At 33.1% G+C, this 19,064-nt stretch overlaps 2 protein-coding genes across 2 annotated transcripts; one reads left to right on the forward strand and one right to left on the reverse strand.

The window, feature by feature from the left end:
- The first annotated feature begins 7,835 nt into the window (after positions 1-7,835).
- Positions 7,836-8,636, forward strand: LOC116116439 (secreted RxLR effector protein 161-like). Its single transcript, XM_031402500.1, has one exon. It carries the CDS (start codon positions 7,836-7,838, stop codon positions 8,634-8,636), a length of 801 nt encoding a protein of 266 aa, XP_031258360.1.
- A 2,567-nt stretch (positions 8,637-11,203) lies between these two features.
- Positions 11,204-12,099, reverse strand: LOC116116442 (vacuolar iron transporter homolog 2-like). The gene has a single exon (XM_031402506.1). The coding sequence runs from the start codon at positions 12,032-12,034 to the stop codon at positions 11,357-11,359; it is 678 nt and encodes a 225-aa protein (XP_031258366.1). The 5' UTR covers positions 12,035-12,099; the 3' UTR covers positions 11,204-11,356.
- Between the last annotated feature and the right edge of the window lie 6,965 nt (positions 12,100-19,064).

A 19,064-nucleotide genomic window follows, 5' to 3' on the forward strand; every position in this document is an offset into this window, starting at 1 on the left:
ATTAGAGTTTTCTTAAGTGCAAAACTTAGGGTTTTCAACTTAGGTGTGTTCCTTCCTTTGTATTCTTCTTTGTTCTTTATTCATCCATTATACATTCTTGGTGATTGAGTAATGAAAATACCTATTGTGAGCCTTAGAGAGTGGATGTAAGCTGCAAAGCCAAACCACTATAATTTACCATGTTCTATGTTCTTCTTTGCCTGCTTATTTCTTTCCTTTTGATTAATCAATTAGTTTATTGATTGTGTCATTTGGGCTGAAAGTGTTAATTAGTAAACCCTTAGGATCCTAACAAATTGGTATTAGAGTTCGGTTCAGGGCTTTGTTAGGGTTTTACTGATTTACTCTTATTTCAGTGTAGCTTAGAAGTCTATTGTTTAGTTCTCTTTTTCATTGCGTCTGTATACATTTCTGTTTGTCAACTCTGTGAGAAAAAATATGTCAACTAAATTTGAGCTTGAAAAGTTTACAGGTGAAAATGATTTTGGCTTGTGGAAAATGAAAATGGAAGCAGTGCTAATCAAAGAAGTCTTGGCCTTAGCTCTAAAAGGAAAAGAAGCGTTACCTGAAACATTGACTGTTATCGAAACAGGACATGTTGAACAAAGCCAAGAGCTCACTGATCCTCGACTTAGGTGATAAAGTTCTTCGAGAGGTGAAGAAAGAAAAAACTGCTATTGAGATATGGAGCAGGTTAGATTCTCTTTACCAATCGAAAATTGTTCCTAATAGATTGTTTTTAAAACATAGTATGTTTGGGTTTAAAATGGATGAGCAAAAAACATTAAAGGATAATAAAGATGACTTTCTAAAGATTATACAAGACCTAGAAAACATCTATGTAGTGATTGCTGATGAGGATCAGGTTGTGATCCTATTAAACTCCTTACCTAAAACCTACTCAAACTTTGTGGAAACACTAAAATATGGTAGAGAGACAGTGAAGTTAGGAGAGGTTGTAGAGGCTATCAATGCTAAGGATAGTGAAAATAGGGTAAGGGAAAAACATGTGAGTGATGGTGAGGGTTTTGTTGTTAGAGGAAGGTCTGAGAAGAAAAACCGGAAAAAAGGAGGGCAGAATAGACATAGGTCGAAATCTAAATCATGAAAATGGAAGTGTTTCTTCTATCATAAGGAGGGTCACCTTAGGAGAGACTGTCTCAAGAGAAAGAATAGGAAAAAATATGAAAAAAAAGGTGATAGTGATAGTGCAGGGGTAGTATCAAAGGGTTATGAAAGTTCAGAGGTCCTATTTATCTCTGAAGTTAGAGTTAGTGATGAGTGGATACTAGATGGTGGTTGCACATATCATATGATACCAAACAAGGAGTGGTTTAGTCCCTTTCAATCGTTAGATGGTGGGAAAGTGATGATGGGGAACAATGCAGTTTGTCACATTAAGGGAATAGGCTTGGTTAGGCTGAATCTTCATAATGGATTAACCAAAACCCTCACTGATGTTAGACACATTCCTAATCTCAAAAGAAACCTCATTTCTCTTGGTATATTAGACTCAATAAGTCTAAGTTATAAGGCTGCAAATAGGACTCTTAGTGTGTTGAAAGGGTCTTTGGTAGTCATGAAGGCTGAAAAGAAAAATGGGTTGTATGTGTTGAAGGGTAGAATTGATATTTGAGTAACTATTATAGGTTCAACTATGGGGCAGGATGAAACCACTTTATGGCATCAAATACTTGATCATGTTACTGAGAAAAGCCTTGGAGAGCTTAGTAAACAAGATTTATTATGTGGGGATAAAACTGGGATTTTGACATTCTGTGAGCACTGTGTTTTTGGGAAAATGAGTAGAGTGAAGTTTGGGGTTGGTCAACATTACTCAAGCTCATCAATTGAGTTTGTTCATTCGGATGTTTGGGGACCATCTAGGCATTATTCTCTTGGGGAATGTAGATATTTTATCAGTTTTGTAGATGATTTCTCTAGGCATGTCTGGACCTATTTCCTTAAAACCAAAGATGAAGCATTTTCTAGGTTTAAGGAATGGAAAGTCATGGTTGAAACTCAAACTAGAAAGAAAATGAAGAAACTGAGGACTGATAATGGTCTAAAGTTTGTTATTGAGGAGTTTAACAATTACTGTAGAACTCATGGGATTGTTAGACATAAAATAGTTAGACATATCCCACAACAAAATGGTCTTTGTGAAAGAATGAACAAAACCATTCTAGAGAAGGTTAGAAGCATTCTGTTATGTTCTAAGCTGTCAACCAAGTTCTGGGCAGAAACAACTCACACTATAGTCTATATGATAAATAGAACACCATCATCCGCTATAGGCTTTAAGGTTCCTCTTGAAAAATGGACTGGACATTCTGTAGACTTGGGAAACCTTAGGGTTTTTGGGTGCCTAGCTTATGTTCATGTTAAAGAAGACAAGTTAAAGCCTAGAGCCATCAAATGCATTTTCTTAGGATATCCGGATGGGGTGAAAGGTTATAAATTTTGGAACCTAATGTCTAAGAAGTGCATTGTGAGTAGAGATGTTGTTTTTAGAGAGGATATCTTACCTGGTCTTGAAGAAGAATCTGGGAACTCCAATGATTGTTATCTAGGATTAGAATTAGAGGTTCAAAACTCAAATTCTATCTAAGTTTGAATCAAGGTGGAGTTGACAATGTACCTAGAACTGATGATACTCATGAAGATGAGCAAAATGATGATCATGTAGTAGAACAAGGGTGTTTTTTGTGAGGAAAACCGGACAAATTATCAGTTTTCAAGAGATAGAACTAGAAGAGTGATTAGACCTCCTAATAGACTAGGTTATGTAGACTTGGTAGCTTATGCTCTTCAGGTGGAGGAAGAAATGAATGATGAGCCCAAGACATTTCAGGAAGTTGTATCAGGAGCTAAAAAATCAGAATGGAACAGGGCAATTGAGGGAATTCAATTCATTGATGAAGAATAACACCTAGATTTTAATTGATAAACCAGCAGGTTGTAGAGTGTGTTAGTGTATGCCCTAGGAACCAATCGTATTGTCGGTTTCAGGACATTATATATTGTAAATGTATTATGAATAAAAGAAAATGTTCTTATTTCACATGTTGATTTTCTGCTTCATTTATATTATATTATATTTAATATTGCATGTGAAATGTCTAGATGACACAGATCTTCAGAAGATCGAATCATCAAAGAATTCCCTACGCAAGTAATGTTAATTGGGCAATAACATTGCATAGTAGGCATGTTGAATGTCTCCATTGAAAATCATGTGATGGTATTAGTGTGGGTGATTATAAGAGGTATGTCACTAAGGCATTATCATGGATAAACGGTTAGTGAACTGTTTATCGAATATGACCAATTACGATGAATCACATGGATATGGTGTAAAACCCCCCTCCAGTCAGGTATCCTCTGAATATCCCTCAATGAGAATCCCGAGGATACATGTCTGGAGAACGAGTTGTATTTAGAAAAAATCTATATAAGGATAATAATAATAATATCCAAAACATGCATATAAAATGTCACGCAGGATCCAAACTTATAATTTACAAACTTTAAGAAATTACACAATCAAAACATATTTATAGGGTGGAAGCTTCCAAAGGTATTTCTCAAATATTTATCATTTACATTATTTACATCAAGATAAAAACATCGAGATGACAATAAATCATCTCCCCTCACGTGTAGTCCCGCTGTCTCTAGCATCCCTCGCTTCTAGTCTACCTGCAAAGCAATCAACAATGAAAGGGTGAGCGCTAATCGCTCAGTAAGGAATGATCTATTTCATTCTGAATGTACTATTTGATCTTTATTTAAACATATCTGTTAACACATCACTTATCTTTTACATCTAGGGATACTTCCCCTTTTATTACTAAGTCATATGCTTTTCATCATTTTATCCCATGGCTAGATAAACATCAATGTGTACACATACAAATAAGTATGTAAACATAGTACACACACATCACATGTCATGACATAACATCTAAAATCATCTAACATGAGTATAAATCATCTCATGATGTAAATAACATCATAACTCATGTAATGCAACTAAATGCATATGAAACATTTAACGTCTAGCCGATCGGACCTTTCTTAGCATCTTAAGCACTTCATATCATCTAGCCTCAAATTTCATCTAGAGCTCATATCATCGGGAGGCGTGCTTACGCGTTATTTAGCATCTAAAGCATATATTCATCTTTCCTCAACCGGTATACGAGGATATGCTTACGCGTTTTCCATCGTGTCTATATGCATCTCTGTCATGTCTATTTGCATCTCTAACATCTTATGGCATGTAAATACATATTTTGGTGAGCTTAATACTTTTAATTCATCTATGGATTATCAACCCATTTACATTACCTCTTGCTCACATACATCATCTTAAAACATGTATTACATTGCATCTTCATGCCATTTCATAACATTAATCATGCATTGACATCATGACCATGTATATCTTTCAAAGATCATCTAACTAATGGGTAAACATTAGTACATGGCATAATTACAATAATACATTAATAATCAATTCATAATCATAAGAATTGATTATGTTAAATCTTAAACTTTAATAACCAGTTTATGCTTCAGGCCATTTTCCATCCTTTTCTCAAACGAATTGGCTCTTGGAATAAACATAAAAGTTATAGGTCTGTGTCTTAGCTTTCTAATGCTTCAAGAATCATCTCATTTCGATTTTTATAACTCAAGTTATGGTCGAAATACAGAAGCAGGGTTAACAAAACCCCTAAGCCCATTAAATCCGAATTTTCATATTAACTATGCCACATCAATTCCTATTGACATTAACCAATAGGTTAACTTGTGGATCAAATAAACCTCCCCTTAATAGTCTTTAACATCTTAAAGGAAGTGTAAAATCTCATTCCCATAATCATCCATTATTGCTATAACATTGTAAGCTAATGCAAACAACACATCAACACTTCTAATAGCAACCATTCAACACCATGTGGCCTCCAATACTACAATTTTTGCCACAATCAGTATCCACACTTCATTTTCTTCAATCAAACATAACAACTCATAAAACATAAAGAGCAATAACTTCATGTATAATGAATTCAAGGCAATAAGTAGAATAAATGAGTTCAACTACACTTGCCATCAACTAATTCTATGCCTTAAAGCCTTAATTTAAGGTTTCATAAAAATCTACAAACCCTAGCATAAACCCTAAAGTCATGGGAGGTTCTTCCTTACCTTTTTAAAGACTTCCTCCAACAAATCCTTTGCCTTTGACTTCTTTTACACCTTAATCCTACATATATAACATTATACCTCAACATCTACCTCAAATCTTCAAATCACATCAAAACTAAAGTTTTTAATCCTTACCTTAAACCCTTCAAATTGAAGATCCAAGGCTCCTATCTTGTTCTCCTTGAAAAATTATGCAAAACTCCTTGAAAACCTAGAGAAAGAAAGCTTGTTTCATGGAAGATTTGAGAGAAAATGGAAGAAATGTTGAAGAAAGGCTCTCTCCTTTGGCTTGAACGAATTTCATCTCATTTATAGGAAAATATTTCATTTATTTTCCAAAATTATGCAATTGGCCCAATTATTTTAATTGTATAACTCATAAGTCCTTAATTCTTCATATAAGGGCATTTTGGTCATTTCACACTAGACATAATTATTACTTAATTAATGCCATTAAATGCAATGAAGCCTACTCATCCTTGACTTTTTCAATGCTTATCCATAGGCAAAATAACCATTTTGCCCCTAAGCCTCTTTGTGGATAATTGATTCATACCGTTCCAAATGAATTGACTATTTTGCCCTTAGTTAGATTTTATGCTTTTTAACATAAAATTAACATCTAAAGGACTATTTTGAGTTAGGAACATACCTTTGATATCTTGGGTATTACATATGGTCAATGATGCATCGTAAGATCGTGCTAGTGTACCACTGATTCTTAGACCTGAGACATCACGATTGGATTCAACATAGGATGCATATGGTTCATATGGTGTATAAGCACGAGACTAGTCATGTCTTGTGTAATAAGTTGGTTTGGTTATATGTTATTCATATAAGAGGACAAATGATGGTCAAGATGGGATCCGTTAACTCAAAATAGTCCAATCTCGAATTCCCACACGAAAGTCAATAAACATTGGAAAAGGAAAATATCTGGCCAGAGTATAATGAATGTCAGATGAAAAGTAGTTTCATGTTGACAAGTTCCATTGTATCAATTGACAATTCGATTAAAGATTAAGTTAAAGGTTTTGACATACCATTAACCATTCTTAATCGGGATTAGATAACGGAGAGATTTGACTACACGGTATCTATGATCAGAATAGGTTCATTGGAGTTTGCACTTCATTGTGGTTTAGGGGTTATGGAACATTGCTAGATGTCTTCATAATCAGTGGGAGTTTTGATTATAAAGAATTATAACAAAACATATCAAAATCAGATATTGGGCCCATGGCTAGATCACAGTGAACCAAAATGGTAACACATAAAACCAAGCTCAAGGAGAGAGAGTAATACATATCATTAATTAGATTAATGATGTTTGGACGTAAACGGTTGCATCCGAATTAATGTATTGGTGAGAAATGATTATCCATGAATACTTAGCACTAACCAAGGGTAATAAGAATTTATTAAATATTATTATTGAATTGGATTTAATGATGGGGGCAAAAGTGCATTGGTTTTATTCTAAAGGGTTAGAATATTTAATGGAATTAAAATTTGGTCTAATTATGAATTAATCATAAAACCAAAGACTTGACATAAATGTTTATTCTCAAGTTAATTTTAAATTGTTTGAGGCCTTCCCAAAACAATTTAAAATTACACTTTGTGCCCATGTTATATAAATTAAGTTTTATACCATTTTAATTGAATTGAATCAATTAAAACAAAATCACTCTCTCATTTTCTCTCTCACTCTCTCGGCTCTCTCTTCCTTGACTTGTGTGGATCACATTTTGAGGTTCTTCAAGTTCACTTGAAGAACTAGGATTCCAAGAAAGAAGATTCAAGTGTTGAATAGCAAAGGAGTAGGTAAAATTCCATCCTTACCTTGAAATTTTTTGAGCTTATGTGTTATGTTTGTGTTCTACCTTGCATCCATCATCTTGTTCATCCATGTTACACCATTTCCATGTCCAAAATGCATGAATCCCAACAGAGTGGTTAGATGCAAGTGGATTTTCAAAAGAAAACCAAGATTAACCTCTAAGGAAGCACCTAGGTACAAAGCTAGGCTAGTTGCGAAGGGATTTACACAAGTATAGGGAATTGATTACGATGAGATTTTCTCACCAGTGGTCAAACACACATCCATCAGAGTTCTATTATCACTTGTGGTTCAATTCAATCTGGAATTAGAGTAATTGGATGTGAAGACAATCTTCTTGCCTGGGGATTTAGAGGAGAACATCTTAATAGAACAACCTGAAGGTTTCAACAATACTGTAGGTAAAGTTTGTTTATTAAAGAAATCATTATACAGTTTAAAACAGTCACCATGACAGTGGTATAAAAAGTTTGATTCTTTTATGATTGAAATTGGTTTTGATAGATGCAATTTTGATATTTGTTTCTATTTTAAGAGAATCTCTTATCTGACACATGTTTTCTTATTATTGTATGTGGATGATATGTTGGTGGCTTGTCATGATAAATCTGAGCTATTTCGGTTGAAAAATCCGCTGAATACCAAGTTTGAGATGAAAGAGCTAGGTCAGGCTTAAAAGATACTTGGTATATCTATCATCAAAGACAAAATTCATGAAAGTCTGAAACTGATTCAGCAAGACTATGTTGACAAGATTCTGCAAAAGTTTAATATGAGAGATGCAAAGATTATCCAAACTCCACTTGGTTCTCATCTTAAACTCGCCCATGAACAGAGTCCACAAAATGAAGAAGAGAAACTGGAAATGGAAACTGTCCCTTATGCGAGTGCACTTGGAAGTCTGATGTATTTGATGGTTTGCTCTAGACCAGACTTGGCATTTTCAGTAAGCCTTGTAAGCAGATTCATGAGCAACCCAGGAAAGCCTCATTGGTCAGCATTAAAAGGGATTTTGAGATACTTGAAGGAAACCAGATCAGTAGGTATTGTGTTAAAAAAGAATCAAAATAGTGATTGTTGTGTTGATGGATATGCAAATGCAAATTATATAGGTGATGTGGATAAGAGGAAATCAACTTTTGGCTTTGTTTTTACACTGTGGGGAAATGTTGTTAGCTGGAAATCCAAGTTACAGCATATGGTAACTCTGTCCTCAACAGAATCAGAATATGTGGCGTTGACAGAGGCTGTAAAAGAAGCTTCATGGTTAAAGGGTCTTATAAATGAGCTGGGTCTTGAACAACAAACAATGGTAATCAATAGTGATAGCCAGAGTGCAATCCATTTATGTAAAAATCAAGTTTTTCACGAGAGAACTAAGCACGTCGATGTTCGTCTTCATTTCATCAGGGAAATGATCGAAAAAAGAGAAATCAAGATTAAAAAGGTTAAGGGTTCTCACAACCCTGCAAACATGTTCACTAAGCCAGTACCAGTTGACAAACAAAGGCCCTGTATGAGCCTTCTGCAAGTTCAGGAGTGCACAGTAAATTTCCGAGGCCACGTACGGTGACAAATCAAAAGCCAAAGGGGAGAATTGTGCTGATGTGGCTTATGATTTGCCACAGTGGAAGTCAGCACTTTGTTAAAGAGTCAAAGGAGAATGCGGCACCGTTTCAATCCTGGACCAAGATGTATATTGTGTCCTTTGATCCTTGAGTCTTGAAAAAGCTTCTCATCTCTCTCTCTTTTCCTCACACAACGCATGGTTGAAGAATCTTCTAGATTGCTGGCCATCTCACGGCTATGATGAAATCAAAGACAAGTGGAGGCTATTTTAGAGAAGGATGATTGTGTATTTAAGTGTGTCATTTGGATTCAATGTCCTCTTAGTGAGGATTTCTTCTCATTATATAGGCACAAATGTGCAATATACAAGGCTAAAATCAAGCCTGAATTACAGCAGAAAATCTGCCTAAATTACTTCCATTAAATCTGTTTATACCAAAACTATACATATTCTGACTAAATAAGGAAGTGTATATATGTACAACTGGTGAAAACTAATTAAGGAAAGCGTATCATGGTGACAAAGTGTGGCTGCTAGAGAAGAGGAAGCAAATCTCAGTTGCAAAACTTAGGGTTTTCAACTTGGGTGTGTTCCTTCCTTTGTATTCTTCTTTGTTCTTTATTCACCCACTGTATATTCTTGGTGATTGAGTAATGAAATTACCTATTGTGAGCCTTGGAGAGTGGATGTAGGTTGCAAAGCCGAACCACTATAATCTACCATGTTCTGTGTTCTTCTTTGCTTGCTTATTTCTTTCCTTTTGATTAATCAATTAGTCTATTGATTGTGTCATTTGGGCTGAAAGTGTTAATTAGTAAACCCCTAGGATCCTAACAAGTTTGTTAGCAAATTAGCCATGTGGCAGCACCAGAGGAAGAATAGTGTAGGGACAGCTGAGTATAACTTTGGGGCAAAGTCTATGTAATGGTAGAGAGAAGGTTTTAGTGGGAAATACAGTGGGAGGTTCCTAGTAGCGCCTCGAATGGCTAGTGTTATCCTTTTGTAATAGTTTCTTTTCTTGTTCATGAAGTGATTGTTATTTCGATGATTAGTACAGATCAATACAGAAATTATAGAAGTTTATTCATTGCTATCTTGCGTTTGGTTTACTATTCTCTGTTAAACTCTAGAGAGGTCCTGGGTTCCTAACAGTCGTATACTCGAAAAATTTATTAAAACATGTAAGTGATTTTATCCAACAAATTAATTGCACTAAGAGAAGAGATTTGAAAGATGATTATGACTTTAAACAGAAAGAACATGAAAACTAAAGTTGTGAATAGTTGTTGAGGGCCATCTTCAAATTGAAATTATTGATGATGCATCAGCATTGCACAGAATTGTCCATATATGGTCAACAAATGGATTGGAGTGGCAAAGGGGAGGGCCATAAACGCAAATCATCAAAAGTCTTTTCCATCGAAAGCAACTTTTGAAAAAAATAATCAATTGAAGCAGCGGAATAAATTTTCAAAGCATATGTATAATTGTCAGCTTCTCCTTGAAAGGGAAAAAAAACAAAAAAAAAGTCAGTGTCTATTGATTTTTCACGTCCAATTAAGTAATTATATTTTGGCAAAGAACTGTTTTCAGATTGCATATCAAAACAGATTATGGTTACGATTCTTAAATATATTCTCTTGCAGAAAATATTTCATAAAATGTGAAGAACGCACGTACAACTTAAATATGGCAATATTAATTTGGTAGGTGAAACTGGAGTCGTAAATTGAAATCAAAAGTTTAATTTCCTTGGAAGCAAAATGCACTCAAAACAATTATTGTTTGGTATCTTGAAACAATAACATAAACAACAGTGTATTTCCATTTCATCCAATTGGCTATGCAAATGCTTTGCTTTTTTCCTGTTCAATATGCATATATATAATTCATATGTCCCAGGTTTCCACTATCATAAATTTCTGCAATATTAATGTCAAAAATCAGGTGTAATATTTTACTACTTTATTATATATAAATGGGTATGATTTATGAAAGTCCTTGTCATGGATGCCACTCAGGTTGGCAAAGTACCAAATCCTTCTTTTCCTTTCTCTCTATATCTTTTGCTTTCTTTGATAATTTTAATATATGATTCAAGATATAATAGGTAGTGGGACTTTTTTAGAAATTTAGAAAGTTGAAGATATGGTTGAATCGTTTTCCTTTCAAAAGCACCTGGGTCACATTAATTTGTTGTCATTTGAAAGTAGTCTTTAAGATTAAGAGATTAATAGAATTTTAGGTATAATCTCGTGGGAATAAAGACCGATTATATAATCTCCGAGACATATTTTACGATGCAGATGTAGTTGGGGGTGATTGTCCTATATTACTCCTCAACATATGTTCGTCGGTGTTGCCCTTCTCTTTTCCGACGATGTTGTGGCGTAAACTAATTATTAAATCTCTTATAATTGAGACCTACGTATATATCATGCTTCTTTTAAAGAGAAAGATGTATACTTTCATATAATATCATACATCTAGCTAGCTTATCGTTTATATTTAATACACGATAAGTTCCTTACAGTAATATTACATTTAGATTATATATATATATATATATATATATATACTCACAAATAAATCCCTCCAATTTTGCAACTAACAGATCAGAGGAAAAAAGAGAAAAAGAAACTAGTCTTACGACAACATACAGTGTGAGGAAAAAACGAAAAAGAAAAAAACAAACATAAAGATTAAACTGAGAGGAGATTGATTCACAGCCCATGTGAGCCAATCAACTTGGTTAACCCAAAGGTTATAGCCATGGCTAGCCACCCTCCAATCAAAACCCTAGCCGAAGACCGAACCACCGACGCCTTTCCTAGAACCGCCCCTAGCCACCCGAACAACGCCAGTGCCACGCTCACTGCCGCAACCACCAAGCCGAGCCTCACGTTGTAATCTCTTATAAATGCTGCAGCCAACAACGGCACCATTGCGCCTAAAGAAAACGCGAGAGCTGAGGCTGCAGCCGCCTGTAAAGGGTTTGGCAAACTCTCTTTGTCTTCATGATCAACTTCTTGTTGTGTATGGAGTACTCCATTCTGGTGATTTTCTCTCTCGTTGTCTCTCTTTATCTGAGCCAACTCTATGTCTAATTGTGAGTAAACGGAGACAAATTCGCCTATCGCCATGCTGCAGGCGCCGGCGACTAAACCGGCGAAGCCGGTCAGTATCATGGCCTTAATGTCATGTTTCACGGCCCCAACACCCATCATTAACGATGCGGTGGAGACGAGGCCGTCGGTGGCGCCTAAAACGGCGGCTCTAAGCCATTGCGATCGTTTCGAGTAGTCGAAGTCATCATCTTTGTGTTCGAGCTGGAGAGTTGTTTGTTGCTCGACATCATTTACTGGGACAGTGAACTTGGGGTTGTTCAAGTTGGCTGCCATTGATGAAAATATGGCTGGAAATGAGAAAAAAAAGGTGAGAATGTGAAAGGAAGAAGATAGAGAGGAGTGTGGAGAACACACGCCTTGGAGGAGTAAATTTATAGGAGAAGAGATTTAGTATAGTGGAGGCAAAAGTGGGGCATAGCCACTATGGGAAGAAAATACTTTAATTAATTAAGCAGAATACATTTTAGAAACATTTAATATTTGATTAAAGAGAACTATATAGTAATTAAATCATTAATATCTCAGAATATATACTTTTGTGGGGTAAATTGTGGATCAAGAATATGCCATTAGCGTACCCACTACTTTGTAAAATGTCAAGTCTGAAATGGGATCTTTTTTAGAATAAATACTGCAATTTTACAACCTTCTTTTTTTCACCTGAACCGAAAGACAGAGAATTAATTCTTCAATACTTTTTAACCCACGTGTATAACACAGATTGAACTAACTTGGATAAGATAATGAAAATAAAATAAATTTATTAATTAAAGTTTTTGGGAATCATGCTGATAAAAAATGGTCAACCTATTAAATAGCAATATCGCCTTGCAGTTTTTGGAAAATACCTGAAATGCATAAGAACTGGAACTCATCAAACGAATCAAGAAACCACAAGAAGGAGTTAAATTAATTAATATTATACATTGTACTATGAATTTGAAGAATATAAAAAATATGAACTATAGCCTACGGTACTTAACTCGAGAGGATTGCTTTCAAATCAAGGCTGATTAAGAAATAAAACTCCAATACGCATCCTCTATATAATATAATATCCAGTGGTCCAAACATAGAATTCAGTAATTGGATAAATATTTAAATCATAAATGGTGAAGAAATTAAAGGAATAGATGAAACAAAAGTGAAAAGAGAGAATTAAAGTAAAAAAGAAAAGCATAAAAGCATGGAAATGTTGATGAAGATAAAATGGGAATTGAAGAGAGGTGGCTAGCCAGAGCTCTCCAAAAAAGCCATAACTCTATGGAGAAGATGATGCACTTTAGAGGCAAACAGTTATACCTGAATTTGAAGCTCATGACTAAAGCATGACAATTGAACAAGACAAATTAAAGATCATGCATGAATGAGAGAGATGGAATCGTAATGAACAAGCAAAATTCTATGGAAGCGTTTCAAAACTTTCAGTTATTTTTACCTTTTCTTGTTTTTCAAAACTTTCAGTTTATATCAATTTACGTCATAAAAGAAATTCTAGCTACCTAAAAGCAAGAAAATTAATATAGGAAATTTCTAGGATTGATGTGTAATAAATATTTGATTTTGGGTGTTTCTGGGACAGTTTCGAATATTTGACTGTATTCTTTAAGATACTGATGAGCTTCAAATGATATTTTAGTTTTGAAAATGTTATTAAATTACAGATCTACTATTGACTTTTAAATTTTACATATGATGCTCCGTTTTTTTTTTTTTAATAATTGAGAATTCAGTCCCATATGTTTCACCATCTCCATTTTTTTTAATAACTGAAACACCTAACACAAATTATAAAAATTAAGTAGTTATGGACTTGAATGAATGAACGAAGGAACCAACTTTGGGTTGAGATAGCCAGCACTGAATAGGTGGGAAGTGGCACTCTCATTCAATCTAGGATAATTTTAATTAAGACAATCGAAAAGGAGTAATGTTAATAAGTTGTAGTATAATTAGTTGACTTAGTGGGAAAATAATGCTAAAATAGAGAGGCAGATGTGGATGTGGAATGAAATGATGGAACCAAGAAGCGCGGTGATCAATAATTCCATTTCTTTGACAAGAGTATGAAAAGAAAGAGAAGATTAGAGTTGTCGTAAATAGTATCATCCTGTCTTAAGGTAGTTGGCCATTTTTTAGTCATTTTGTACATTCTTTCTTCCTTTCTATAAAAGTTTACTATCCAAAAAAAAAAATATAATAATCATAATCATATAATAAAAAGCACAACTGTGTCACAACCTTGTTGAAAGCATAATCAGGAATATGATCAGTAAAATGAAGCTGCCACCTTTTAAACTAATGTTTTGGTTGGAAAAGGAATGATTAACTGTTGTAAACATTGACGAAGAGAGTGGTGCCCGAAACATTTGCAAGTCAAAGCTAAAATAACAACATGCAGTTACTCTCACCTATATCATAATAACACATAAAGGGACAAACTCAATCCAAATGGGTAGTTGCCACCTTAATTCCATTCAACCAGAATTGTTGCGGGGTTAAATGATGACACATGACAAACTTCAAATTGACGCCATCACATATTGAATTGCCCCTTACTTATTATAAACAAATCTTTTTAATTAATTAATGTAAAATTTAACGAATATTTATTTACAACTTAGTCCTAAGTCAGATTGGTTAAAATATTATATAATCGATGTTATTAATTTATCGATATTTAACTATATCATGAAATTACTACACCATATTGAGCCATCGAAAGTGATCAATAATCAATTAATTTGATTATCACTTTAACATCTGTAACATCATAACATTATATAGAAAGATGGCTTCCAACCAGGATCTTCTACCTCTAATTAATAACGAAATTAAAACCACCAGAAAAGAAAAAAAACCCTAATGGATAGCTGACGAGGATAGCACATCAAATAATAAATGGATAAAAGGAGTGTGGTTTCCACACGAATGCCACCAACTCCCAAAATTTAATTATAAAAAGAAAGTGATCGGTCGACCGAGGGCTGTCCGTGTTCTTTCCTTTCAAAGTTTCCACTCAAACCCTATCATCATCTCTATCACTTTGAATTCCATATATAATCTTCCTTCGATGCGAAGAAAATGCCTTTAATAGTTCGGTTTTATATGTATATCTATCGAAGAAGTGGCGAGTTTTTTGGCTTTTTTTTTATATGAATATTAGTAATTAATAAAGTTCAATTCCAATACGTATAAATCGATCATATTTAATAATGATAACAAAGAAGATAATCCAAACGTAAAGATTCTAGGTTTGGTAAAGCCATTTTGCACAGATCAGCTTCTGCTGAAATGGACTAATAACGTATAACAAAACTTTGTTAATTATTTTAAGTACCTGCGCTATAAATTGCATGAGCCTATTTTTATTAATAATTTTATTGTCTTACATTAGAAATATCATGATATCCTTCGGTTATCGTTTTTCTTTTTATACACCATCTATCATATTATTTTCGTTTATTTATATCTAAATAAACATGATTTTAACTCTCTGAAACATTATACGTCATTTTTTTTTTTTTTTTTTTTTTTTGTAATATCACGTATATAATGGTAATGATTTTTTTGATGTTTTCTTGCTATGTGTATATTCTTTATATGATAATAAAATTCCCTTGTAACCTAAATAAAATTTCTAGTCAAGCAATTGGGTTGTATTAAAAAAAATAAAAAAGTTATCATAGATTAGGAAAAATTCTATCTCCACCTATGGATGCAATCAAATAACAAATTTCTCTCTCTCCTCTCCTCTTCTCTCTCTCTCTCTACTCTCTTTATGATCGGTCTGGGCCAGTTTATACACCTCAACTCATGTCTCAGAATCCTAAAAGTACCAGCGAGTAAGAGCTTCAGTGGTCACTTTTAGCAGAGGCAGAAACTCGAACTCGAGAAACCATGTAACTTAGATCTTCATTTGCTCTTTCACAAAGACCACCCAATGGTGCTTACAGCTAATACATAATTCAACTATGTATATTAATAAACCAAGGATTCAAATGTATCATTGACAAAAAATTATCATTTTGCAAATAAACAAAAAAAAATATATATATATATATATATATATATATATATATATATATATATATATATATATATTATATATATATATATATAAGATATATATATATATATATATATATATATACATAAAACGTATTTCATATATATTTGAAAAAAAAAAAATTCTAAAAAAAAAAATAAACAATTCATCAAAGTATAAATAAAAAACTCAAGATGTTTACCTTTAGGAAAACAGGGATGATCGTGCCTATTTTTCTAAACACTAGTTAAATATGTATTATATATGTTTTTCTATGTATTAGAAATTATAAACTATTGTTTCTCATATATAGTTTTACAAAATAATCTTGCAAAATCTTATTGAGTCAAACATTTATTGAAAAAGGGCTACATCAATCTATTTTGATTAATTATTATAAAGATAAAAAAATAATAATAGAGGGCCTATGTGTGGGCCTTTTAGGCTACATGTGAGGCAAGATGTGTATTACAAGTCTAAGGATAATTTGTCATCTAGGATGTTGCTTGTGTTGAGAGAATTACATTTTGTCCCTATGATTTCGGTGTTTTGATGTCAATAACACTCATTACAGTGTTGGCATTTTGATCTTGAACTGATCGTTAGTAATGTTAATTGAGTTGGAAAAGTTTATTGAAATGATGAAAATACACCTTTAGAAAATAATGAAAATGCATTTCACAAAAAATATTAATATAATTCGATCACTTTCTCTTAAAATTATTGGACAACAAAGACTTTGCTTCAATCGCCTCGTGAGAGATGCTTAAATCAAACACACTCAATGATTATCAAAAGTATTAAAAACTCCTCAAATTATGATATGATAGTATTTCTGTTTTATATGAAGAAACGGAATCTCCAAAAAGAATGAGAATTGAGAGTTTGAAGAAGAGAATTTCTTATTGATTATTCCTCAAACCTAATTGTTTTAAGCTTTATATAACTTACAAATTATTTTGATTTAGAAGGGATTTGATCCCCTAATTCTAAAGATATTTTACAATATATTATTATTATAATTAGATAATAGCATAATATAAAAATAACTTAACCTAATTATTTATTTCTACCTAGCAAATTACCAAAAAAAAAAAAACTTGAAAAATACGTAAATAAAAACCCTTGAAATGTATCATAAACCCCTAATTAAGGAAGTATTGGATAGTTTTTGATACTCGCTTAAACGCTTTTGACTTCAGGCACATTCTAAACTAATATTTTGCTTGTATTATATAGCAATTTTCATTATTTTTTAAAACTAAATTTTGCTCATTATAGTATAATTCGAAGTCAACTAATAGAAGGATAAAAATGTAATCTGCTGGTTGCAGTTGAAGCAACCGAAGGTGGATAAGCATCGAAGATGATCTGCAAGTTTTAGGCAAAATGTAAAATCGTACCAGAAGACAGGTCATGTCTTGTCTTCCATTGAAGTTGTAATGGAGAGGTATTGGGTTCTTGTTGGCCTGCATTGCTTTAACAGTATTTGTACCAGATTTTGTTGGATAGAAAAGAGAAAAACAAAATCTCTTTAATTTAATGGATTCCAACTTAGATCAATCAAGACAGTTGCCATGCCTTTTGGAATGGAAGTGCTCCCACGGTTGCATTGAGTTGACAATAGATTGATGAAGTTGCTCAAACAAAATCGAATTATATTAATGGATTTTATTAAGGAGAAATTGGCAAATACGTACGACCGCGGAATTTAGTCAAACACTATCTCTACGGCCCAGTCCACTCAAATGAGCAATCTTGTCAATGGCCTTCTAATTATTAGCTCAATCTGAAAGTCATGCTTTTATCTGAATTGAGTGGATGAAGGGACGTTGGAAAACCAAAATCTTTACACTAATTAATAAGGATAATTTTTCCATTTTTATTATTAATTTTTTGAGGTCTAATTAAATATTGGGTATTAGAAGTTTGATGGATTTTAGCAACAATCCAATGAAAATTAACCCAGGAAATGTTTGTTTTTGGTCTGGTTATACCAGAATTGGGCTAGAAGAAACATCACCCTACTAAAGCCTGAATGAAATTGGAGACAGACCACTGGGCCTTGATAATTGCTTAAACTCTTACTATAGGTGTGAATCTCCTTTAGGGATTTAAAATTTGGATCTTAATTTTTATTAACAATAATTGACTCATGCATGTATGAGTTAATTATCGGTACGATTTTTGTTTTTTAGTAACAAATATTGTGTAAGAGTTAACTGTTGTTAATGAGAATCGAAATCCAAATTTTAAAAATTTTAACGTCCGTAAAAGAGATTGAATATCTTATTAGATAATTACTAGTTAATATTGTACAAAATTCTAGATTACTAGTTGATTGTGGCCAGTAACATTATCAGGTTGATAATAATCACTATATTATAATTGTTGTGCGAGAGTTTAAGCAAGCTCAATATCAGAGATAACTCGGAGAAAGTAAACCTCGAGGCAGCGAGCTAGATAGACAATTGTGTCATAAGTCATGGATAAGCCTTAACCCTTAGAATCAAAGAGATAAATTCGACAACAGGTCATGTAATTGCGGATTTAACATGATTAAGCCAATGGTAGGACCATGATTAAACCATAATTCCTATAATCCCTCAATAAAACGTTACAAAATTGTTGTATAAATACCCCCTGAAAACTCATTGCAAGAGGTTAGCAATTTGAGAGAGAGAGAGTATGCTTATTATTGTACTCAAAGCATCAATAAAATAACAGTGGATGTAAGTTTAAGTTTGAACTTGTTAAACCACTTTAAAATTGTTTGTGTTATTTCTTTCATTTTCTTTATTGATTTTAATTAATCACGTTGACACCTAATCTGATTCTGCCTAGGTCAATTGAATTTCGTTAATTGTTGTATAAAATCGTAACAACAATAATTATAATAAAAAAAAAATTATCATGAAAGAAATGATAGTTCTTTATTTTTTTACCATCATTCATCCTTACTTGTACATTCATTTTGTGTTTCATTCTATCAATTTTCATGTACATATATATATATATAATATTTAATTTTCTTTAGAGATGTTGTTAATAAAATTAAGACCATCTAGAAGCTCCACAAATTCTTCCACATTATTATTGACCACATTTGGTCAAATCAATAACTACCATCATAACTATATGGTTATAATTACTTCATTTAAATACAGGATAATAGTCCAAAACATTTATTTTTCTTTGTCTTAAAATAAGAGACTTTTTCAATGTTTTGTTTTTGTATATCTTTTAAACTAGACA

This window comes from Pistacia vera, unplaced genomic scaffold, assembly GCF_008641045.1.
Source record: "Pistacia vera cultivar Batoury unplaced genomic scaffold, PisVer_v2 Contig773, whole genome shotgun sequence".
Taxonomy (NCBI): Eukaryota; Viridiplantae; Streptophyta; class Magnoliopsida; order Sapindales; family Anacardiaceae; genus Pistacia; species Pistacia vera.